General features: G+C 38.7%; 1 protein-coding gene across 4 annotated transcripts; it reads right to left on the bottom strand.

Moving 5' to 3' along the window:
* Positions 1-453: 453 nt before the first annotated feature.
* LOC130413401 (lethal(3)malignant brain tumor-like protein 4) lies at positions 454-26,576 on the bottom strand. 4 transcript variants are annotated; one of them, XM_056738590.1, is made up of 20 exons: positions 26,520-26,576; positions 19,825-19,926; positions 19,607-19,692; positions 19,480-19,534; positions 19,305-19,390; positions 18,215-18,319; positions 17,836-17,971; positions 17,627-17,718; positions 17,388-17,542; positions 16,272-16,348; positions 16,041-16,126; positions 15,793-15,903; positions 15,505-15,619; positions 14,653-14,764; positions 13,549-13,737; positions 11,108-11,248; positions 10,418-10,491; positions 4,197-4,366; positions 2,417-2,479; positions 454-1,870 (listed from the first exon to the last, which is right to left on the bottom strand). In XM_056738590.1, exons 3-20 carry the CDS (start codon positions 19,682-19,684, stop codon positions 1,715-1,717), a joined length of 2,001 nt encoding a protein of 666 aa, XP_056594568.1. In that variant the 5' UTR covers positions 19,685-19,692; positions 19,825-19,926; positions 26,520-26,576; the 3' UTR covers positions 454-1,714. The 4 variants fall into 4 exon arrangements, with proteins under 4 accessions (XP_056594568.1, XP_056594570.1, XP_056594569.1 ...); XM_056738592.1 differs by having other exon boundaries at positions 14,653-14,761; XM_056738591.1 differs by having other exon boundaries at positions 19,825-19,953; positions 26,520-26,543.
* Positions 26,577-27,595: the final 1,019 nt, after the last annotated feature.

The raw sequence follows: 27,595 nt of genomic DNA, 5'->3' as shown, positions 1-27,595 counted from the left end.
CACAGAAGTCTCGAGGGACACACAGACTCGGACCTGTATAAGTTTTCACGGTGTTTAAAGATCTAATGAAAATCAGACGGCTGAATGTGTTTAACACATCTGAAACACACAGAAGTTAACCAACCGTCATGTTTGCAGAAGCAAAGATGCATTTGAATACTAAAGCTGAAGCAAAATAGCTTTACCGAGTACATGATATTCAATTTTTGTTTTTCGCAAAACTTAAATGTAAATTTGTTCACATATGTCTCACTTTTGATTTAAACCTGGAAATAAACAAGATGATAGGATTTCAAAAAGCTTCAGCCAATGAAAAGTAATGACATGAAAAAGATTCTTTGTCACAGACCTGTCCATGTACACGATATAACAACATTAGACATATAGAATTAAAACCGAGAACATGAAGTTTTCTGAATGCACAATCTATCAGTAAACACACAAACAGAAGGATCAATGTGGGAGATGTGCATTTGTTTATTGGTGATCTGATGTTGTCTGAATAAGTTTTGTTGTACAAAGTGTGAGTTTAAGAAAGAAGCTTTATAAATATGTCCAGAAGAAATCAAATCCCATCTAAATCTACTGAAATACAGCAACAAAATGTGCTGGGAAATAAACATTCAAATACAGAAGAGAGAGGGATTTACATTCCTGACGTTTGCATGATGTTTGGCTAGATTTAAATAAACGTCTTCATGAATCTAAATTCTCCAATGAAGTCAGATCAGAACAGACAGAGGTACAGTAGCAAATATATAACGTTTGCTTTAAATATCCATTAGAAAATGCCCTGATGCTAAAGGAGCATTCACATGATGCGTGACCTTTCATTCAGACCACTGAAGCAGACAAGCAGATGAAAGTGACATTCACATGTACACAAAACTATTTCACATACTTTCAGAAAATTCTCTTCAACATAAATGGGGAATCGTCTAATTCTCTTGTTTCTGTGCACTACATCACAAAAATAAACACTCTTCAATTTAAAAGAAATCCTTTTGGCATTTGGAAGTTGATAATATACAATATATTATTGATCCTTCTCTGTGCAAACAGCCTTTGGTTTTGCACAATAAATAAAAGATGATTCAGTAGATACAGTAAATCATACACAACTTTACACAATAGAATAAAATTTGAGGGAGTAACAGAACGTCAAGCACTTTAAAGGGTTCGTTCAGGCAAAGATGAAAATACGCTCAAGAGTTACTCGCCACGCTTCAAACCTGAGCCACAGGAAACATGAATCTCCACCGATCTTTATATGAAATCACATCAGAGCGTGTTGTTGACTTCACAGATGTTTGAAGAGAGAGCGAGTATCTGATGACATGACTGTCATGTTTTGTTGAACTATTCCTTCAACACAAGAGAAGTGAGTCCCTGTTCATCTGTTTGAGTACAAATAGCACCGCGACTGAGAGAGAGAGAGTGAGATGGAGAGATAGAGAGAGAGATAGAGAGAGATGGAGAGAGAGAGAGAGCCCTGATACGGCCGTGTCGGCCTGATTGTCACGTGATTGAGTTTCTTTGTAGAGCGGGAATAAGCGTGTGCAGAACATCCTGTATGGCTGGTCAAAGGCAGAAGGAACCTGAAGGATGTGCTCGCAGTAACGGAAGGCGTTTGGGGCACGAGAGGTGTCGGAATGCATCAATACAGTAGACATCCATGTTTCACATACATACAGGACCTGTCAGCGCTCCAGCTTCATGTGTTAGTATCGCTGCTCGCTGATTGGTTGTCCTCGCCGTGTTTGAACATCAGGATGGAGTTGTAGATCTTGAGGGCGGGGCCGAGTTTCACGCTCATGATCTTCACGATATCTCGCTGCGTCAACAGCAGAAAGGCTTTACCGTCAATTTGCTGTTGATGAATCAAACAGGAGAAACAAAACCAAATAAATCATGTCTACAAATAAAACACATTCAACATGTCATTCGTGCTACATAAAGCATCGTTTATCCATAGTATGTGTAGTACAACTTTTAGTCAATCCCAAAAAGACAAAAAACAGGATTACTACAATATTACTACAGTAAAACTGTTTAAAAAAAGGACAATTATTTTTTTGAAATTTTTGAAGAATGTTGATCATCAAACAACAGCGAACTCCATTGACTTCTATGATATGAACAGAAAACCACATTTCTCAAAATATCTTCTGTTGTACATGGACAGAATTTAGATTTTATTGTGTGAAGTGTTCCATCATCAGCAGGTGAAACAGAAGAGCATCTTTCACTGTATATGTATAAAGATCAAATGTTTGTTATAAGGTTGGCTGTAAGCTGGGCTGTGATAAATGACTGCTGATGTTTCTCATTTGTGGCTAAAGCTTCCTCTACTCGTCTGAATGTGAATGTAATGTGGAGACGCTGTAAGATGTGATGGACACGTCTCATACTGTACCTCCTCTCTGAACTGCTTGGCTTGTTCCTCACAGCCGGGTAAAGAATGAATAAAATCTGACACCTGAAACCAAACACACATCACAAGACAATTCAATCAAACTCCATTTTAATGCATTTGTATTATGATATTAAATAAGTTGAGAGTGTTCTGGGTGGTTTCTAGATGGCAGTAGATCGAGTTTGACTCCTTCAGTGTTAATCTGTGGGGTTTAATCATCTATCCGTCTGTTCTGACATCACACATTCTCAACACACATCATTCACGTGTCACACAAACACTGAACATAGAACACATCAGATTCAGTCGTGAGCTGCACAACGTCCAGAGAACAATTCACAATCTCCAACAACGAACTGCTGCTACTGTGTTTGTGTGTGTGTTTATCTCTATAGTAGTTTTCATCATTTTCACTAGACAGCCGTAGGATTTCAACTGTTACTGTACTGTACTGTTGTTTTAATAAGAGAATAAAGCAGACATAAAATATGTAGATGTGTGAGATGTCTGGAGCATCTGTAAGATCAGTGCAGGAGGTTTAGTTTAACATTTAGTCATTTAGCAGATGCTTTTACACAAAGCGACTTACAGATGAGGAAAACAATGGAAGCATTTTGAACAACAAAAAGCATAAGTGCAGTAAAACTGGTCTCATACAGTATAGTCCACTACAGTATACAGAGAGAAGGTTTATTTTTTGAACGAGTAGAAAAGAGATACAGTAGAAGTCAGAAGTGATGGGTGAGGTGCTGACGGTGTTCTCAGACCATTCCTAAACATGGACACAGAATCTACTGATCTACTGATCCAGAGAAGGTACACAAGAGACATTTTTTCCCTTTTTGGGATGGCACCCAAATGGGATGTTTTTTACTGAACAATGGCTCATTCATTTCTTCAACAACAACACATCATAAAGCACACAAGTTAAACACAAGAGCTGCTGTAAATCACCATCCATTAAACACACAACATCAGCTCTGAACAACACACTGTACCGCTGTAAAAACACTACTGTATGAAGTCGCTGTGATGACTCTCATCACTGACACACAAACATCCGTCAGACGTGAACATAAAACACACAGACAGGCACACACACATACTCTGTGTTTATCAACACACTCTGTAATCATCATGGCCCTGTGTTCAGAGTGTGTGCTGCAACTGGTTACTATAGCAACCAGCCCATCACTTTCATGACAAATGTGACCCTGGATCACAAGACCAGTCTTAAGCAGCACGGGAACATTTTTAGTAAAAGACAAAAATACATTGTGTGGGTCAAAATTATAGATTTTTATTTTATGTCAAAAATCATTAGGATATGAAGTAAAGATCATGTTCCATAAACATATTTAGTAAGTTTCCTACCTTAAATATATTAAAACTTTATTTTTGTGAGTGGATGTCCTGTCACAGTGCCCCTTATGAACAACTTTAAAGGCCATTTTCTCAATATTTTTTTGCAGCCTCAGATTCCTGAGTTTTAAACGGTTGCATTCTTACAACTCATACATCAATAGAAATCTTATGCTGAAAGCTGAACATATTTAGAAAAATTTACCCGAAAAATTGACCCTTAAGACTGGTTTTGTTGTCCAGGGTCACAAATGTGTTTCTGAAGACACTCCTGCACGACTGTATCAGGAGGATCTGCGCAGCTATTGGTCTTTTCCTCTAGATCATTTGAATAAAGTTGATCAACTTAATACTGAATCCCAACCCAGCATGAGAAACTAAACCATTTAACACACACACACACACACACGTGTCTCACCTCCTCTGCGGTCCAGTGAGCGACACGACTGGCCTGAACGCCCGCCACACCCGGCAGCAGTTTACAGTGCTGTTCCCAACACAGCGGCAGATCACGAGACGGGTGAGCAGACAGAGCCGAGAGAAACACGGACTGATGCAGAGCCTGCTGGAGACTGTCCATGTTACCCCCTGACAAAACACACACACACACGAACATGTGAATTTATACATCATTCAATAAACATCAAACCTCAATGAAGTGATGATTGTGTTTACATGAGATGAAGAGCATCGTTCAGAAGAAAATAAAATAAAAGCATTCTTCACTGGATGGACATCAGGTGCAAAGATGGAGGAGTTTCAGATATACCCTCATGTGTTTCTGCACACTACATCATCATGTCTTCATCTCACATCAGCACACTCACATCTCTGTCACTCATCATCACAGATATTAACAACACACTTCGGTGAAAGAGTGAATGGTGTGAACACAAACATCTCGAGCCAAAGAGATCCATTTCTGCCCCAGAGGGATCGGTGAACTGACTAAAGATCTGTTAAGAGACGACACACACACATGAGGAGTGAAATCTGTCCCACTGGAGACGTCTGCTGTGATGAAATGCGTGTATGTGTGTGCCCATCCATGTTCACAAACACACACTAATGACACTAATTCTCCTCACAACTACTCAGACACACAAGATGAACACAATGTTTATCCTGAGGTCAACACACAGATGAGAGAAAACACTCTTTCATTTCTAAATAATTGAATGTGCTCCTGATTTTCATCATCATCATCACACACATGTTCCACAGCCTCACAGAGAGAGAGAGAGTCAAACAAACACACAGACACATGACCTCATGAATCTGGAACAGAACCTATCAGAAGTGATCACTTCACGTGGTATACGAGATGTCACACCACCACCTGAGTCCGGTTACACAAGCAGTTACCAAGGCAATTGTCACAATGCATTGTCGTCTGGGAAATGGTCTGCAATCTGTTGTGTCACATGACCAGGTGAGATGAGGATATGAACAGACAATGTGTCGTGAAATATTAAACTCTTAGAACAACACAAAAGAGCAAAGTCGTTGAATAAAAGAGCAGCAGACAATAAAGCACACATCTGTGTTTATTATTATGATCTCTTTAAGTCAGTAAACACGCCTCATCATGTGTCAGATGACATGCTCACACTGACAGGAGTGTAGAGAGTGCTGAAGGACGTTCAGATGATGATGAAACCCATGACATAAAACCTGTGACCTTCAGAACTCCTCAACATCAGAGCTGAACACACAAACTTCCAGGAACACACATACAGGACAGAAGGAAGGAATCTATACCACAAACATCTACTGGATCTGATACGTCTGTCTCATATTCTTCTGAAGCAGGACGGATCGGTGAATAACTATTGAGAAATAAAGAAACATTAAGACAATGTCTCTAATATAGTTACCCATGAACAAGAAAGCAGAAATACATGAGAAATTCTGAATCCACACTACACAGAAGTTCCATTCTGTTCATGTCTCATGGGAAAGTTTTTTTTTACTTTACTGCTCATCAGATCAATCACTGAAACACCGACACTGATCTGATCACAGATGAAGATCCAGCGACCTTCAGACGAGACGCTCATGTCACACATCACATCAGATCACACGACACCTTCTGTGTCATTCTGTACGTTCACTGGAACCACACAATCTGATGTCTCCATCATTTATCTTTCTTTATTCGTTGAGTCATCTCTGATAACAAAAATATTCTTAAACATGTCACTTGGTAACAATAAACTTCACAAACGAAAAAAGAGAAACATTTTATAAACTGATTCCCAAACTATTGAAGAAATGCAGCAAATGTCTGAAGGTACAGTAAATGTCGAAAGACTTGATGAAAAATGTTAAAACTAAATCACTTAAAAAGCAATAAGTTTTAAAATCATATCTTTCCTGTAGCTCTGTGGTAAGAGCATTGCTTTACATGGCAAGGTTGTGGGTTCGAACCCAGGGGATTGCAAATACCTATGTCAGATGTATAGGATAAAGCAATGTAAGTCGCTTTAGATATAAGTGTCTGCCAAATGCCTAAATGTAAATGTACAGTTGTGTTCAAAATGATTCAACCCCCACTGAAATTGATTGTTTTGGTCGGTTTGACATTGATTATGATCATTCAGTCATCCTGCTTACAATTAAATCAAAGAGGCACGTGTAGGTCAGACAAATATAACATAACATTTATAATGAAATAACCACAAATGTCTTTTCTGAGCTCACATCATTATCAGTTTTATTCAACCCCCAAGTGACATTCAATCTTAGTACTTAGTACAACATCCTTTTACAGTTATAACAGCTTTTAAACGTGAAGCATAGCTTGACACAAGTGTCTTGCAGCGATCTACGGGTATCTTCGCCCATTCATCATGGGCAAAAGCCTCCAGTTCAGTCACATTCTTAGGCTTGCGCACTGCAACTGCTTTCTTTAAGTCCCACCAGAGGTTCTCAATCGGATTTAAGTCTGGTGACTGCGATGGCCACTTCAAAATGTTCCAGCCTTTAATCTGCAACCATGCTCTAGTGGACTTGGAGGTATGCTTGGGATCATTGTCCTGTTGAAAGGTCCAACGTCTTCCAAGCCTCAGGTTTGTGACGGACTGCATCACATTGTCATCCAATATCTCCTGGTACTGAAGAGAATTCATGGTACCTTGCACACGCTGAAGCTTCCCAGTACCTGCAGAAGCAAAACAGCCCCAAAGCATGATTGACCCCCCGCCATGCTTCACAGTAGGCAAGGTGTGTCCACATGACTTTTGGCATACTGCAGTCGACTCTTCTTATTCTTTGGGGACAGCAGGGGGGTGCGCCTGGGAGTTCTGGCATGGAGGCCTTCATTACGCAGGGTGCGCCGTATTGTCTGAGCAGAAACTTCAGTACCCACATCTGACAAATCTTTTCTCAGTTCCTCAGCAGTCACACGGGGACTTTTCTCCACTCTACGCTTCAGGTAGCGCACAGCAGTCGAAGTCAGCATCCTCTTTCTGCCACGACCAGGTAGCGTTTCAACAGTGCCCTTTGCCCTGAATTTGCGAATGATGCTTCCTATGGTGTCTCTTGGTATGTTTAACATCTTTGCAATCTTCTTATAGCCATTGCCCTTCATGTGAAGAGTAATCACCTGTTCTCTTGTCTTCCTGGACCATTCTCTTGACCTCACCATGTTTGTAACCACACCAGTAAATGTCTAGAAGGAGCTGAGTATCACAGTCATTTTAAAGCTGCCTAATTGGTGCTTATTAGGCTTTATTGCTGCTCCCTGATATCCACAGGTGTTTTCAATACCTGATTGAAAACACTTCATTGAACCTCTGTTCTTCAGAGTGGTAGTCTTTAAGGGGTTGAATAATTATGTCAATGAAGAATTCACAAAAGAATCATTTACTACTGTATTACAAAACTAATTGATGTCATTTTAGTTGCATATGGTTCTTTAAGAAGTCCTTGTAGGATTTCATTCTGAATACAATTACAAATGTACACTAAATTCCCTAAAACCATTTACAGCATTGGGGGTTGAATAATTTTGAACACAACTGTAAATGTAAATATCTGACTCTCAATCAAAGGGACATGATTTGATGTGTCATGAAGTTTTCTTTGATCATTCTTTAATGATATCTCTCAACTTGAATACTTGTCTCTCTCTCTCTTTGGTAAAACAAGCACAAGATGAACCTAGCAACAGTAACTATGGGGATTAAGGCTCAACAGGATGATGATGACATTTAAGCCCTGCTGATGAGCACTAGTTAGTGAAGTACACTACGTCACAACTGTAGGCCACTTGAGTTCAAGAAGAACATCCTCCACTGTTACCATGACAACACAGAGATATACCAGAATGAAGAAGGAGCTGGACAACACTGACGCATGACGAATATTTATTTCCTCTGAAAAGAGACAACACGGGCTGCAAATATTTAGAGATTTACTGTCTACAGTCCACACATCACACATCAGTCTGAGCCACAGAGATCTTTCACAATGTCATCTCTCGAAATCTAATGACACAACACATGCAGACTATGTTGAGTCATATCAACAGTTTCTCCAACACAAGTGAAGATCAAATATGCTTCTGTGAACAGACTCTGAAAAACAGACTGAGACATAAGTCTACTGACACACTTCACTCAGATGATCTGTCAGATGTGTTCAGTGCAGAACATCATCATCATCGTCTTCTTCTTCATCATCATCATCATCATCATCATCATCTTCTTCTTCGTCTTTATGGTCTTCATCATGTGACTGCAGTGCATCTGATGCTGTATATATGACATGTGTTTGACATCATAACACTTCAACATACGTCAGCGCTGATGGTGTGAGAACTGTTGTGAGGACACACATGACTATTTAAACCCGGAGAAGGATCTCAGATTAAACTCATGAACATCACCTGCTGAGAGCAAACACAAATAAACTTTAAAAGATGATTTTCTTTCTGCTCAATCTCATTTTGTCTTTGTAATCTCTCATATATTAATTTGCTCCGCCTGTTTCCTTTCCTCTGACATCATCAAACCGTCATCTTAACTCCCCATCACAATTAAAAGTCTCAGCTCACACTATGACTTCACTGAAATACGTGATGTTTGATGTTAAAGCGCTCTGCTCTGAGCACAGAGAGACAGAAGATGAGTGGAGAATAAAAGTGAAGAACAGGTGTATAATAAAAGCGCTGAGTCACTCAAACGCCTCCAGAGTTTTATCATCAACACAATCCTGCAGTATTCTAAAAATAAAACATTTGATATGAGTTCTGTGGAGTTACTGAGATGAGAGAAGACTCTCTCTTCAGATCATCAACATCACTCATGAGACTCTTACCTGAAGGTCAAACTGAACGCACACACACATGTCTGGTTTACTATCTCAGCCGGGACAATCCTGCGTAATGTTTTTTATACTGTACGAACTGTATATTTTATCCGCTAAACCTAAAGATCATAGAAATTTGATCATTTTTAGACAATTTTTAAGCTTTTTTTGCCCATTTGGACTTCAATTTTGGTCCCCAAAATGACATGAGTCCCCATGTGTTGGTGTGCATTCAGGTTTAGGTCCCCTATAAACATATAAAACCTATTAAAACATGTCCACACACACACACACACACAGAAGACTTAACAGCAGGCAAAACTACTTTCTTTATAATCCTTTCAATCAGAACTGGACATTGAGGTCATGTGACAACTCCACAGCCAATTACTGTCTGACACGTCATCATGGAGTTATTAAACACTAGATAATGTGTGTATGTTATGCTGTGTGTGTGTGTCTGTGGTCAAGCGGTCAATAATGATAATGGGTCATGTTGACACCCACGGAACCTCTTCAGCCCTTATCAAACCACAAAAACACACACACACACATCATCACGCAGGCAGAGAGAGAGAGAGCTAATAATAGTGTCTCTCTCTATCAGGAAGAGCAGAACCCATAGGAGTGAACACACACACACACACACACAGAGGATCCGGTTCTGTCTTCTGCTGACAGTAATGAAATATCCCAGACCGCACCACTCTCGTGTCTCCATGGAAACAAGGTGAAAATGATGTCAATCAATGGAAGTGCTGATATTGTGTTTTGTTGTGTAATAACCGCATACAGCAGCAGCGCTGCAGACGACAACAAACTCTGACGGTCAATGTGAAATCATTCATTATTTCCTTCATAAAAAAAGAAAAACTGTTCAAATACAGCTGTATGATAATGTGTCATACACACACACACAATACAACACAGAACAGCCCTGAACAGTGACAGCCTTCACATTCTGTCCTCAGGTGTAAACAGAGTCTCAGAGCAGGTGATGTTTAAATGAGCCAATCACTTCACAGAGGACACAGACAGACTAATGACAGCCTTCTGAAATCATAATTTGATGCTTTAGGAATGACATCATCAATCAGCGTCATAATCCTGAGACAAGCAAGACTTTACAGACACTTCTGTTGAGGCTGTCCTCTCAAACATCACATGACTGATATCAACACCACAACATCAATAACACATCATGAAGTCTAAAGTTGATGTGAATCATGATGAGGATTAAACCCAGTCCAGACAATCTCATGTGATGTGATGTGACGACCTGTAGAAATGATCCATCCGCAGAAAAGATTTGACTGGAAGACTCACCTGAAATCACGCTGTCCACCTCCATGTCTTCTTCTTCATCTTTGATACGCAGATACTTTGCTGACTGGGCAAATCTGAACGCAACAGAAGAAAGAGAGTTTACCACACAGTTTACCATAGTAAATACTAAAGTATACAACGGTGGGGTTTCTCATGTGTGGTTAAATCACAGTACATCACGGCATCCTGTGAATTTATCACTCGAATAAAACTTTGACTAAAAGGGTTCTCCTGTGAAAACACACGGACGATCTCTCAGAAAATCACTCAACACAATGGACATGATCTAAACTTTCACTACATCTACAGTTCTTTACTTCTCTCGGAGGAACTAAGCTCACGAGCAGTTAAAAACGATTCATAGAATCAAGAAAATGCCAAGTAAACGTTTTTCCGTCTGACCTAAAAACAGCAAAGCAGAAATTAAATTAAAACAATTAAATTGTTTGAAATAAAACAACAGGATGCATTTAAGAAGAGAAGAACGATCGTGAGCACATCATTTATAAAACTTCTTCATGTTTCTTTCTATCATGTGAACCTTCAAATCTCTTCAAACACAGAACTGAAACTTAATGTGTTCTGTTTTGGTTTTTCATTGATTTCTCCTCATTGACACACATCAACACAAGACTACAGACCTCAGAAACACAATGATGATGATGATGATGATGAGTTCAGTGTTGTTACCTGCTGGGTACATGGCTTCTCTTCCCCAGCGCTGACAGAATGTTCAGCCCTTCAGTCGACGTCTCTTCCTTCTGTTCTCTCTTCACAATCGGGGGTCGACCCCGCAGACGAGGAGTCCCTTCATAGCCCGCTAACATCCCCCTGACACACACAACATACGTGTCATTCATTACATGTGTGAAGCTTTATGATGATGTACTTTATGGAAGTGAACATGACTCAATCTTATGATTAATTGGCTCCAGGTTATTAAAACATAACATGTCATTTATTTGATCCGTTTCAACTCATTTTAATCTGATAGTCTACAATGACTGTTTAAAATAATTGTCTGTGCACACATGATGAAAATACTGTCATTCACTCTAGTAGTATAGTATCCTGTTTTTTAGACTAGAGTTTGTTCATGTGTACATCAATATTGTGTAGAATGAAGTATAATGATCTTATCAACTATACAATATACTACACAAGCATCAATAAGCATAATAAAGTATACTACAGTATGTTAAAGTGCAATCAGAAAAATAACATTTACACATTCTATTTGGGGATTTTTTATTTGTTGAATCTGTTGGATTGTAAACTCGTGTCTTAAAAATCAGAACGCATCCGAGCTCTAAAGGTCAAATGAAATGCTGAGCGGTGTATGGAATTTTATTCTAGATTAAAAACACAGACCGCATTTCTCTGCAGGCTCGGTCTCCTCGCGCTGACATAACGCAATTTCACAAAACACGTGTTTCAATAACACAATGAACCAGATGAAAAGTGTTGAGTCGACGCTTCTGAATGCGGATGAAAGCAGAGTCTGTTATTTTTTTCATTTCAGTGCTGAATAAAGGTATCAGTCAGAGGCGGCATGTGCTGAGAATTCTGGGTAATTCTGGGAAGCTAGGGTTTGTCAATGTGTCTCAATGATGTAAATGATCTTTATTTTTACTTTTTGATTTGTATAGGGACAGATAGAATAAACATAGACCGAACTGATACAACAGTTCTCCAGTGCATGTATCACAGTGATCATCAGGGGTGTCACACACACATTGTTTTTAAGGGGGCACAGTGTGCACAACACACAGAAACATGTCCTGTACATACAAATACATACATTTAAAGCAATATTATAGAGAATATCTCTTAAGCGTATTCAAAACACAAATTATTGTGAGAAATAAATCACAACACTATCTGATTGATATTTGAATCTTATTCGCATTAAAAAAAAGAAAGTAGATTATTAAGGTAAATGCATCGGTCTGGTGTATTTTGAGGACACAATTTGTGCTATAGTAGTAAAAGAGTCATTGTTTGCATACAAATGACCATAGAGCACAAAAGTAAAAGCAAAGTGGTTACCCTTTGTTAGACTGCCTTTAATACAGATTTATCATCCATTACAAAATTCCTTCCATTTTGTCACAAAAGGGTGTGATGTATAACACATAATATAATCATTTTAGTGCATCAATTTCTTAATATACATGTCAATTCTTTATGTATTATTTAATATATTATTTTAACTAATATACCGCTCTATGAATTACCAAATCTATATTAAATATTTTATATATTATTGATAGTAAATTTAGAGTATTGTCAGTCTTTGCACCTTGAAATTTAATTGTAACAGAAAAGTAATTCACTTTAAATGATATTACCTGTATGTCAAATGGCAAGAGGTGTGTTCGACTGCGCAGACTACACCAACATATCTCAAGGGCCGTTTAAAAGCATATGGATCAGTCTTTTGTGACATACACAGATCGGTCTGGGCAGCGCCGCTTTTAACTCAAACGCCCAGTTCATGGGTTCAGTTCTCGTATCCGCGTTTGGTCGCGGGGTCTAAATGAAACTGGGTGACAACTGATTTGCCTAAACAACGGCGCATACAAGCATAGAACGAGTCTGAAAGTCTTGTGAGACGAACTTCCGACTGTGCGTAGACGCTGATGACATCATTAGACAGCGCTGTTGCTTCTGTCACTGAAATAATAAATGTTAAGCTCCTGTACGTGATCAAAACAGCGAAAATCTCAAAAAGAGGATGAGGGTACAGCTCATAACTGATATAGTGTCGTCCAATAGAATCGTGCAACTGATTAATAGATGCATTTGGAGGTTGCTGTTCAAAGATCTGAGGGCGCGTGCCATCTGTTTGAATGGTGCTCTCGTGCTCATAGCTCAAGCTGATTTGCAACACTTGTCCCAAGAAGAGCTTTTTACAATATTAATAAAAACTAATGCTGCATTTATTGATGAAGGTATCATTGTGACACACTTTTAGTAAAAAGAGAAAATAAAACTGATGATCATGTTTAATGGAATATTCTGAGAGAACCACGAGTGGTTTCTACTGAATAAAGTCAGGGTTTTTAGGCTGAACAGATTTCTGAATCAAACGGTGCTCACTGTACATATCTGTGATTTCTGTTTCAAACCTGTTCTCCACATGAGTATTGTCAATCTTTTCATCATCATCTTCCTCCTCCTCCTCATCTGGACACAGACGTTTGGTCTTCTGTACAAACTGCACAGGGATGAAGGTGATTTGCTTCTCTCCTCCGAGACGATCAGGCAGCACCACCTCTTTCTTCATATTCATGTCTGAGTATGGGCAACCGAAGGCACTGACAAAGAGAGAGAGATAATTGACGTCATTTAAACATGTGCATAAAGTTCACACATACAACATATTTTGTTGACCTAAGGACAACATTTTATAAATAAAACCTAAACCCACACCAGACCCAAACCATAACCATAACTTACCCCTAAAGTCAGAGGGAAATGATCAGTGAAAAACAACGGTCTAGAAGCACCTAATCCTGGTTGTAGGATTAAATGAAATAAACTGTTAATTTATTTCTGAAATCTAATTGGTTGATTGAAATGTTGTCCCAGGGTCAATAACCATTTTTTGAGCAAAAACATACATTTTTTATATCCTGAAAATGAAACCGGACGGACTCGTTTGCTATTACTGAGATGTTCTTCACTGGTTCGATTGATGAGTGACTCTCGAGTTTCAAGTAATGATATGAAATTCATTCAAATGAGATTCAAATGAGGCTTTAATAAGGCAGAAAGGACTTCAGAGCGGTATAAAACCATCTGCTTCAGTGTAATCAGAGGTGCTTTCATTGACGGACGAGTCATTGACTTCACGTATGTTACAGGTGAACTACAGGAATAGAAGAAGAGATCATCAGACGTTCAGGCTGCCTCTCATCACACAACAACATCCAACACTGTTTGTGTCTCATACTCTCTGTGTGCGTCACTGAGGTCACACGATACTCTCTCATCAGATCCCATCAACACACCCAGCTTCAACAGTCAAACGCACAATATACACGAGAATAAACAAGAGGCATGCTGGGATTAGATCGTGCATCTAAACCTGTGACCTCAGACACCTCACGAAAATATCAAAGTGAATAAGAAGAAATCATCAGATCATATGTGTTGGTTTTATATTAGAGATGAAAACACTGGTTTGTCGTAAGCTGCAGAGAGACGTGTGAAGAAGCTGAGCGTCTCACCTGTGGTGTCCTGTGTATTTTGCTCCTTTGATGTGGCCGATGCCCCTGCAGCCCGGAGTGGGACACACACCCTGAGCAACAGAACTCTTCTGCTCACAGACACCAGCGTCTGCTGCCAAAACACAACCATTACTGGATTTACTGTCCTGGATGCACAGATGTGATTAAAGTTCTCTACAGAACATGTAGTGAAAATGGCTTTCTGCAGGTTTTCCACACACACACACACACACACACACGGTGGTAACACATCATTTATTATATTAAACCCAGTAAAATGGGTTCATCATCTGATCCATCCATGTGGCATAATGGGAGCACAAGCTCTCTCTCACACACACACACACACACACACACACACACACAAGAACACATAACAGACACACACACACACACACACACAAGAACACATAACAGACACACACACACACACACACACAAGAACACATAACAGACACACACACAAACACACACACACACACACACACACACACACAAGAACACATTACAGACACACACACACACACACACACACAAGAACACATAACAGACACACACACACACACGCACACACACACACACAAGAACATATAAAAGACACACACACAAACACACACACACACACACAAGAACACATAACAGACACACACACACAAGAACACATAACAGACACACACACACACACACACAAGAACACATAACAGACACACACACAAACACACACAAGAACACATAACAGACACACACACACACACACACACACAAGAACACATAACAGACACACACAGATGAACATTCATGCACATGAACACACACAGACTCTGAGACATGAACTGGCACTGAATATCTCACTGGGAGGAGGTTCTAGCGGGTGACCCGTCCTGGCACACCAGCCCACAGGATGAAGATCTGGCAGATCTGAATCCACCCAGAAATCAAACCTCTCATGCCAGCCATCAAAATGCAGCTGTTAAACAGAGAAAGAGTCACATCACAGAGGCCACGCTTCAGTGGATCAGTTTGATCAGATGATGCACTCATGATGTGAAGCACACGGGCAGGATGAAGGTTAAGACTCACTGATTCAAACATGAACATGAATGTTTAACTCAACACCAGAGAAATCAACTCAACACTAACTTTCACTCTGAAATCCTCAGTGTCTGTCACTGTAGCCACACGGATCATCATGGGGTTCCTTCTGTCTACTGCCTCCAACTTCATGTGCACCTGAAACCCGTGTGCAGCTCTCTACACACACGCACACAAAAATGCACACATATGTTTTATTGGGACTTGTCACAGATATTATTCAAGTGTACTTTTACATTTTTTTAAATAAGCATGATTCAGTTTGAATTGTGGAGACACACACACACACAGCTCACCAAAGAGAACGCTTGACTGGGAGCAGCGCATGTGGAGGTCTCTGTCATGTATTCCTCCCAAATGAAATTCTCTGGATTAGGATGTCCTACACAAACACAGAGCAACAATATTCCATAAAACAAAATATCCCGACGGATGAAAACAATTGTGAATCTGAGTTCAGTGCTGTAATGATGCACACAGAGAGAAGAGTGTTTGTAATGATGGATGTGTGTTGTGAGATTTGTTACCCTGAGGTGCCGTTAGAGGTCGTCCCTGATCCTGACACCAGCCAACAGGATGAATATAAGGACTGCTCGCATCACACCTGACACAAAAAACACAACACAACTTACTCCACACACTCTTCTTCATACACAATCACCGCTCTGCTAAACATTAACATGACAAACACGCGCACACACACATGAAAGGTTTCAGTACTACAGAAGATCCAATGAAACACTGAGGTTCAATTTATTTCGCTGACTTTTCTAGATGTGAAATGTCTATGTGCTGATGTGCGTTCTGGGTCATGTTTTGTCATTGTTTACATCAGCATCTTCCTCCTCCTCTTCAGATTCTGAATTACATCTACACGTGTATTCCTCATGTGTGTTGAGTGTGACCTGCTCCTGATCTGTTTGGTCACTGACATTATTACATTTTTCCTTTGTGTAAAGCAGAACAAAGATATTTATACAGATTTGGAACAATCTGAGGGCGAGTAAATGATGGGTGAATTTTCCCTTTAACATGATTTCTCTCTTCACTGTAAAGTGTGAGGCGACTCCTGGTGGACAGATGCAGTAATAACATAGAAACACACGGATGTGCTGAACCACTCTCATCTATTTACAGACGCTTCTCTCTCTCTCTCTCTCTCTCTCTCTCTCTGACACACACACACATCAATCTACACGTTACATAAGACTGTGAATCTATAGAAGACTGAAAACACTGAATAATCCATTCACATCAAACCACTCATCATGATCATGAGTTCTGTTTCATGTGTATGTGTTGTCATGTTTAATTGTTTAATTGCTTTAGGAACATTCACACCTTCAATTTAGCTTTCTTAAAATATTTTTTCTTAAATATTTTTTCTCTATATATATTTTGACATTTTTCAATGAAAGGTCTGTTTAGTTAAATCCAGAAGGATCAATTAATCCTTGAATGTTGTCAGATTAGATTAGATTCAACTTTATTGTCATTACACATATACAAGTACAGTGTAACGAAATGTAGTAAAGTTCTATCTGTAGTCAGTTCTATCATCTAGATGTATGTTCAACAAAAATAATTCCCTAAAAATTGATGTTTGACAGATGATTGATTCAGATTGACTGTGTTTGTCTCACCAGTAATCGTAAGTGTCGTCCCAGTTGTCAAAATGAACCAGAAACTGATTATCCACGATATCAGCCACCGTGGCCACACACACCAGACACGGGTTCTTCCGGTCCACCGCTTCTAACTTCATTCCCACCTGAAAAGCGCTGGATGAGCCGCTGATCTGTTGAGCACAGACCGATGATGATGGTGATTTATCAAGATTACGTCAATCCTCAAAGCACATGAATCACATGGAAACACTTACACTGTTTTGGGTTTTGAACAGATTCTTTGGTGCCGCTTGAGCATTTAGACTCTCCAGATAGTTCTCCCACCTGAACTCATTCGGCTTATAACCTGACAACACACAATGAGAGAAGCATCACATCTTATGTAAAAAAAACTTGAAAGAAAGAGCTTTCTCAGTATATATCTATTAATAATCCATATACTGTATCATAATGACTAACAAACCTTTAGGTGGATGAAGTTTATGCCCCGTCGATTCACACCAGCCAGCAGGTTTGATGCCGGGAGAGTCAGAGTTTACCCACAAGTCATAGCACTCCGAGTAACCATCAACGTGAAGGCGCAAACGAAAACCAATCACCTTTAAAAACAACACATCAATCTTGTGACCTGAGGACTAACCTCCACATGTATTCTGAGACAGCTCTGAATATAGACTTTAATATTTAACAAGACTTTTCAGAATCAAACTATATGAACAACATTCTCTTTAGCCATTTTTGCTGCAATGCATTCAGGGATGCCTTCTCGCTGAAGGAAATGCTTTGGATCAATTGAAGTAGAGTTTTGTTAAAGTAAGTGTTGTGAAGTGGGTTTTTCTGACCTCAGCCACAGACAGCACACAGAACATGGACGGATGTAAAGGATCGATGCCCTCCAACCTCATTCCAACTTTAAATCCATTCCTGCTGCTGGGAAACGTCTGGAACTGCACAAACACAATCACAGGCACTCATCGTCTTTGCAGAGAAACACTTTGGCTTTTGAGTTGCTATGGCAACCGTCTCTTGTGTTTTGAGAGGAACAGATGTCCCCTCACATCCTTCAAGGAACACAATGGCCTGACGGGACACGAGCGATTCACATCATCACAAACAATGAGAGCTGCTACCGTCAGAATCTTAGCGTCTGTTTATTCACAGAACTGTTACTGACATCCCAGAATAACACCGACACTACTCACCCACGTCTAACACGGACACTGTGACTGAAAAACCATAGCAATCAACAGAAAGAGCTTTGACATTAAATTCGTCACATTTGTCTTCGCAACACACAGCGACTCAAAACAGCTCTACATACAATCACACAGGAACATCAGAACCACAGACATGCAACACCTGCAGACCACGCGTGTGTGTGTGCATGCGCGTGTGTCAGGGAGAGACAGATTAAACTATACTTTATTTCCATTCTTTTCATATTTTATTAATTCACTTTAAGTTTCCACTACATACATAGTACTTTATATTATTATGTAATGAGACAGAGAGAGTTGCATTTGATGTTGATTGTGCATATCTTCACTTCAGTCTGTGAGAATGCAGCATGCGTCATGTTTAATGCATGAGAAGTGTGTTCTTAATGTCTCTGTTACTTTAAGCCTCTTCTCTTAACAGATGAGAATGAAAACATGTGCTGCTTTTATTTCCACTGATCCAATAAACACAAACTTATTTATTTTAAGTCAGAATATTGATGTTTGTTGGATCCCAGTCCATCAGTCTCAAAAGAAAACCTCTCAAGACCAACACTCTTAACTCTCCAGTGATTTTATGTGTAATGTGTTTGTGTTCCAATTTGGTTCTATTCTGTCCAGTCTGATGAACACTTTGAAAGTGTTCACATTGATCTCAATCGCTGCATCTAACCCTCAGGTTCAGATGAACTGATCCTGGATCAGATGTTTTTACCTCATTGAAAAGCTGCAGAGGTGCAGCAACGGCTCTCTCATCCTCCAGATACTGATCCCAGGACCACGGCTTCTTCCTGCTGCTCACTGATGAACAACACAAACCACATACAGATATAAATACAGATTGATCTCTGTGGTCTGTTGAAGGATTGCGAGAACCCTTCTCGTCTTACCTTGTGAAGTGGACACTTTATTCTTCATCTTTGTGGTGTCTTCTTTTGGCCGGTCCTGAGGAGACAACAGAAATGATGGGGTCATGCTGAGCCTGTCTGTCAGACGTCTGAAGGTTTCTGTACTCACACGCAGACAGTATTCCTCCGATACGCTTCTGGAGTTTAAACTGTGTTTCTTCCTCCTGCGGTCGTCTGTCTGCATCATAAGAGACTCTGAAGAGCCGCAGAGATAAACACACATCATCATAAGAACGCACACTGAACCTCATCTCTGATTTCATCGCTAGTGTAAAACAATAAAATCACTTTTGTGTCAAAACACAGACAGGAGTGAAATCAACTCACCACCTGATATCCGCCGCAGCCCGTGGGCCGGCTCAGTCAGGGGTTCAGAGCAAACACGTCCCACCCAAAAACATTCTTCATCTCTCCTGGATCATTCCACATCTACAACCAAAAACACAATGAACACATCTACAGGACATGAGAGAGAGCACCAACATTACATAAATACACGTCCTATAAACATTAAATTATAAACATTATAAGCAAATTTAATTATTCCCTTCCATGCCAATGATTTATCAATTTAAATCAATGATTAAAAAAAGTATTTACCTGTTATTATTATTATATTGTTATTTTACTTCTACAATCTACATGTTTTTACACCTAGGAGCAGAATGGAAATAAGTTTTGTAACTTTATTGTGTTATCTGTGACAATCTTGTTTGTTTCTGCTTTCATTTCTTCTGTAAGCAACTTCAGGAGAAACAACAACGATAAATGTAACATACGAGAACTCTCCTGCGCTATGAAAGAGAAGCACATGTAAATATAAAACGTGTCATGTAAATGTGAAATGAGAATATGTAGGCTAGATACATTTCTGTAAAAGTTTGAGGGAAACTGGGGAAATGAATATGCAGGACATTATGACTCAAACAGAAAGAGAAAATGAGAGTGGATCACATGCTTGTTATGAGGAAGATTACTGTACTCAAACTGTAATAATGCAGTCAGTCGCTACATAGAGATCATATTCTATCCGGTAAACATCACACCTACAGTAATTCCTCTCATGCGAAATATGACACACTTAACCTATCACACACATCACACATTTACGCATTTGGCAGATGCTTTTATACAAAGCGACGTACATTGCATTGTACTACACATGTGTTTTTTTAAGTAACAAACAAAAGTTAACCCTATGAGGAGAACATGAATTTACCACAGTCTAAATATTCATATACACTATAAACAACCCATGAATTACAGTAAATGACCATAAATTCTAAAACAAGCTGTTAGTTTTCCTCCTGTATTGTGTAAAGATCTTTGATTTAGATATAATCTAACACAAATAAAGAACAGAGCTTCATAAAGCAGAAGCCAACGGCAGAACACCAGAAGTATTTATCAAAACACATCAACCTTTCTGTCAAAATAAAGAGAGAGAGAGAGCTGACCATCTTTTCTACTCAGACAGACGTCTGACCCAGCAAATCCAGCACAGAGCAACAGAGAGAGATGCATTATTGGTAATAATAATCCAGACACAGCTGTATCACTGACAGATGAAACACAATCACGTTCATTTCATCACATCATCTCCACTTCTCTCTTCAATAAGCAACAAATCAACAACAAGAGTTTAAAATTAAATGTGATCTCACAAAAACACAAATAACACAACGAGACTGAAATACTACAGCCTTGAAAATCTCTAAAACAAAGACCTGTGTCTTTCCAATAACACGTTTAGGGGGAAAAGTTTAAATCAATATAAACATCTGAATCTCTGAGGACTAAACAGAGAAGAGTATTCAGGACAATTCTGATAAACTGAGTTTTGCTTTTTAACGGAGGCATGAATTAAAATCACAATTTTAACCCGAGCTTTTGTTTGAGGGAATGGTATTCACACGAACATTATGTAAGTGTCAGAACTGAAAACGCCCTTGTTACTGAGATTACATCTTTTATTGACACCAGACCCAGCGAACGCCAGGTTCTGGAATATACCTATCTATGACGACATTGATAGGATGAACACCGCCTCCATAGAAAAATATCAATGACTACTTCTCTAGCTCCACCCACTGGTTCACGCGTGACAATTCTGGAGTAACACAGGTGGCACGGAACTAGATAGAGCGAGCAAGCAATAAACAAAAATGCCGTTAAAGATAGGTAAATATTGTACCATCCCTGGTTGTGGAAGAATACAATCGCTGCATAACCTTCCTTCATATTCCGATATTAGTAATGCGGGGTTCAAGTTTATTTTTAATGACGTTCCAGCTCATGTGGGAAAAACATGGAGCATTTGTTCGTTTCATTTCTCTTAGGATTCCTTCGTGAACAAGATGCAGGTCGAAACTGGATTTGTTGAATAACTATAATTAAAAAGCAGTGCTGTGCCTTCAACATTGGATCCGATAGGAATGGTGCAGCAATCTTATGCGAGTAAAAAAATGTCTTCTATGCATCACTATTGCTTTGTTAGAGATCTCTTTAATGTGCCCTGAGCAGTATTCACATGAGATTAGTATTACCTCTAGTCATCATAAATTACCTGGAGTCTCCCGTATGTTTATTTATCATGGAAACTCTCGTAACATTTGAGACCCGCGATCGCAGTGATCTTTTGTCCGGTTTGCGATCAATGGTCTCAAATGCTGACAGGTTCAGACATATATCATTAAACACAATACAAGTGTAGGCTATACAAACTATACGCAAAGCCTTGCCATCACATCCGGGAAATAAGTCAGTAAATTTGAATAAAATCATCCCGTGCAAATGTATCAGATGAAATACTGATGTGGGGAGGTCATTTATAAATCACAGGAGGTTTTCAGATAATACTAATGCCGTGCAAAAACTGTGAATGGTGCTAATGTGTAACCTAACATTACGTCTCAAACCAAATTTACAGAAGCCTCCAACTGCACAAACTGCTATCCAATCTAGGCAGTGGGCGTTTACTTATAAAGTCTTCAATTCGGCATGCCCATTAAAACCGAGCATTTGTGGAGCTGAACTCAAAACCCGTGTAGAAAATAGCCTTTAACTTCTTGATTAGAATGATCTTGCTTGTTCTATAAACACCATGCACTGTGCTGTGTTTTACCTTTTCTGTTTTTCCTAAAGCTGCTTTGGAACATTGCACATTGTGAAAAGCGCTATATAAATAAACTTGAATTGAATTGAATCAAGCACCATCACTAAAATATAAAAATCTCTTCTTTAAAAACCCGTCAATCATTTGGCACTGCACACATTCTGAGCAACCACAGGATTTTAAGAAAAGAACAGAAAACTGCTTCCATCAAATCCTTAACTTAAACCTGCCTCTCTGACTTCATTCCCTACACATCAGTGATCAATATATACACCATCATGACTTAAACATTTCATTCCATTCCATTTTCTACCGCTTATCCGAACAACCTCTGGTCACGGGGAGCCTGTGCCTATCTCAGGAGTCATCGGGCATCAAGGCAGGATACACCCTGGATGGAGTGCCAACCCATCGCAGGGCACACACACTTGACTTAAACATAATTATCAATTATTCACCTCAATATTGTAATTTCTATTATTATTTTCGATAAATAGATTTTACATTGAATCTTTGATTTTTTTCCTTTCTTCGAAGCAGCTCCATATTCTCTTAACATCCCAAACTAAATAAAGTAAAGTAAATAAATATAATTAGGGGAGTTATGTTGTTAGTAAATAATCTAAAATGAAGTATCAACAAGGCAACGTTTTAATTTAAAGTTTCACTACAGTTTCACTACTGTACTCACACTGCCAAAACACACAGAAAAAAAAGAAAATGGACAGCTGTAATTGAGGTTTACGGCAATTATGTTATTGTTTTACCCATAATTGTAATCCCGGGTGGTTTTTCAATTAATTGTGCAGCCCTAGTGAAACACACAACTACACAAAACTTATATGCTTTAATAAACTCCTTAAGGAGTTTATTGTATAAACACATGATGAAACCAGCTGTAGTAAAATCTCCACAACATATCAATCCTGTTTCTTTTTCATCTCAATCATCTCAATTCAGTTTCTCATTACAGTTTCATCACTGTTAAACAGTATTTTCTATACAAATATTGGCCTCAAGTATTTAAACCAAACACTATGTTTTATACACCTATTTTGATTTACTAAACAACTACAGTTTTGCTAACAAAACAAAAAAACATTGTTTACTCACAAAGAAACGTATATTTGTATTCTTTTTTATTGTTAGGATGAATAAAAGCGTGTAGAAATAAAATCAAATTACATTAGTTGAGTTTCTCAAATGTGATTTAAACACTCGTTTGAAGCACGAACTGTACAATTTTTTTATTTTATCCCATACCCCTAAACCTAAAGATCATAGAAAAATGTTTTCAGATTAAAAAAAAAATAATAAGATTATATGATTTTTTTTGCACACACACACACACACACAGGAACAGGAAGTGATGCATGTCACCATTCAGCAGGAAACAAATGAACAACTTCCTGACATTAAAATCCTAACAAACATCAGACACCAGTGTCATTCACTATGTGTGTGTGTGTGTGTGTGTGTGTGTGTGTGTGTAAACCCAATACTGACACACTTGAAACAGAAAAACATCACAGCAGCTTTCAGAAGACAACATGAACAATAAACATCCATTAAACCCTTTTGAGAGCTCATGATCCAGAACAGAACCAGACTTGAGTCTCACCTGCACATTCACAGGTGCCAGCAGAGCTGTGTAACATTAAAGGCCCAGTGTGTCACTTTAGGGATGTCTATTAATAGAAATGGAATATAATATACATAGCTATGTTTTCAGATATGTATAAAGAGCTTACACAGTGAATCATTATGATTTTATTACCTAAGAATGAGCTATTTCTATGATCATACACTACAGGTCCCCTTGCATGCAATTCACCATGTTCTGTCAGCCGTTGTAGTCGTTTGAACGGGAGGGGGAGTGAGTGATTGGTTGGTTGCAATTCACAACCTTGCCGCTAGATTTCACTGACTGGACCTTTAACATACTACAAGTCCTATTCTTCTCCTATCGGTGAAAATGCTTTATTTCACAGCTCATTGGAATGTTTGTTTCTGATTGGCCAGTTATGACATTTGCAGGTTGGTTATTCCCAGATAACAACCTCTCAAAACATATAACACATGCTAACTCAGATGCAGCAGATCATTTTGACTGGTTTTTTTGACAAATTAATTATAAATATGTATTTTAATCACATATGACATTATATTTACAAATGGTTAAACCAAATTGCCTGTTTGTGACATTTAAATGAAAGTAAACAGCTTTTCCTTGCAGAAGGTCTGCATTTGGTAAAAATTTGCTACTTTAATGTCCAGTTTTTTCTCAAGTGACAACTAGTCGTGTAATAAGCGGGATAATGTAGCAATAAAGCAGGCGACTGTTATCGCAAAATAATCCCTTTCACTGTGATACAAGAACCTCCGCTTCACGTCCTGATCACACTGTCGTGGATTATTTCTGCCATAACAACTGTCTGCCTGTACATTATCACTTACTCAACTAACATCACTGTGACAATATAAAACTATGAAACAACTGCTTCAGAATTCTTGTGCTAGTATTGTGCATGCACTTTACATTAAGAGACTACACAAACTATTTCTCTCTTTTTTTTAATCATCGGAACACTGTAAACAAGTTTCATTAAGATTAAATTTACAAGAATATTAACAAGGAAATAATTTACAGCTGTTACAAAACAGATTTAAGTGTCAAAATACAGATTATCCTATAAACATTTTCAAAGATTTCAAACACCTTAATATTGTATAAAAGTCCACAGACACACAAAGAAGCCGTTTGTTTCTATATTCTAACAGGGTGTCTGTCAGCAGAGAGAAACACTCAACATACACATGAGCATAAGCATAATATTCTATTATATTAAATGTCTATTCAGGTGTTTTTCATCTTACAATTTGTAAAAACGACATTATAAACATGTGTGTGACATTTTCAAAGTTGTCATTGAAAAAAGAGAAACATGATGTGATGCAGACTACGGTAAACATGGATTTATAGGGAGGATACACTTGGTTTGTAAGGAGCACAACACTATCTTCAATTCAGTTTCAGAAACCAAACACTAAAACCCTGCAAGTCTGTTTTTATTTTAGTGTTCTTTTATAGAATTACACGGTTCATTAAATTTTTTTTATTCTTTACTGATTTTAAAGACAAAGTTGTTTATTTTTGTACAATAAATACTGTACAATGTTAGATGTCCTGAATCTGAAATTCAACAGGTGCACAAAACACGATTATTTCTCCATGACACGTCAACAGATTCCCATTGACCTGAGAGGAACTGCTGACTAGTGTTTTGTATTTCATGAATTAATAACTGAAATGATATGAAAGACTAAAGACACGCACGACACACAACATCCAAGATGAGAGCAGGAAAATGGCGACTACACCACACAAACAAACAAATGTCATTACACACGTACACACACAGAGACATCAGACAGATATCAGACAGACAGACCGAGACACGGAGAATAATATGAGAATATCAGAGATATCACAAACACACACGCAGGAACAGTGAGACAGAGAAACATGAAGAGTTTTACAACGTAACATTCGCCTCGCGTCTCACACACACACACACACACACACACAAGACAGAGAGAGAGAGAGAAACATTGTAATATTCACACACACTGCTGAAGAGATACGAGACTTTCTCTCTCTCAAACACACACACTCGTGTAAGCGTCATTTTTACGCATTTAAACATGAAACACACACAACACCGAGAGAGAGATTAGCCGAACAGCCATCATTAAACACACACTAACACCTCACAAACACACACAGAAGTGAAGCTGTGAAGCGTTTTACGCGACACACATGACAGCTCGACACAAACGCTGATCTTTAAAACGTTTCTTAGATGAAACAAAACTACAGAAGCTCAAATAAATGAATATTTCTTACCCACACACAGCAGCGCCAGAGAGAAGCGCGAGACGCGGTGACAGCACTGATGACTGCGCATGCGCAACAGAGCCCTCTGCTGGAGAACCCGAACAGGTGTAACAAATGGACCAGAACACAACACACTCGAACCTACAACCTGCACAAAACTAGAAACTTTTGTGTTTTTTTCTTTGTTATCATGCAAACATATGTTTGTGCTTCCTTACTCTTGTATTATATCAAACCAACCATAAATAATTAATTAATAATAATTAACGATTATTGTGTTACAGCCAGAAACATACATTTTTGAAGGGAGATAAATATTAGCTGCAGTTTGTTTTTGCATGTGCAGGAGAAATATTGAACTGCACACATTATCAATTTATTAACAGTTACAGTTGTGTACTGTGGCTGTTTAACATCAGACGTCTTTTTAACAAGAGGTGCGGGTGAAAAAATAACAAAAGGAAGCTGCTTCCCCCCCCACACACACACACACACAAACACACACGCGCACTCACACACACTTCACAAATCAAGAAAAAGCAAGTCAAAGTTATGTGTTCTTTGTTCAGGTTTTTTAACATCATGTAGGTCAGTTTTCACTGTTGTGTAACCGTTCTGTAAATTGACAATAAACTTTAGGTTATATGTAGTAAACAGTGTATTGTGCACTTACAGATGTCTTATTTGTGATAGTAAAACACAAAGCGGGGAAATTATTCATTTTTATATTGTAATGAATTTAATGTCAAATTAGTACAAACACAGCAGATATGCAGAAGATTCACATGAAGAATCATAATGTAGACACACGAGAAGAATATTGATGTCATTTTATACTTTAACAACTAGAGAATATATATATATATATATTATGTAAAACTGTCAAAAAAGTTAATTTGCATTTACAGTAACAAAATATATACTAGAATTATGCTGTTGACCTGTTTACTTCGAGAGAGAGAGAGGGGGGGAGTGTGTGTCTTAATCTCTTTTCTGTGATTGGTTGGTTGCACTGATCCATCCCATCTCTTCTCCACCAATGAAAACACACGAGTGCTGCTGTTGAAGAGCGGCTGAGAGAGCGA

The sequence above is a fragment of the Triplophysa dalaica genome, chromosome 23, assembly GCF_015846415.1.
Source record: "Triplophysa dalaica isolate WHDGS20190420 chromosome 23, ASM1584641v1, whole genome shotgun sequence".
Classification (NCBI taxonomy): Eukaryota; Metazoa; Chordata; class Actinopteri; order Cypriniformes; family Nemacheilidae; genus Triplophysa; species Triplophysa dalaica.
The sequence above is the reverse complement of the archived record's forward strand: the minus strand, read 5'-3'. Positions and strand labels throughout refer to the sequence as shown.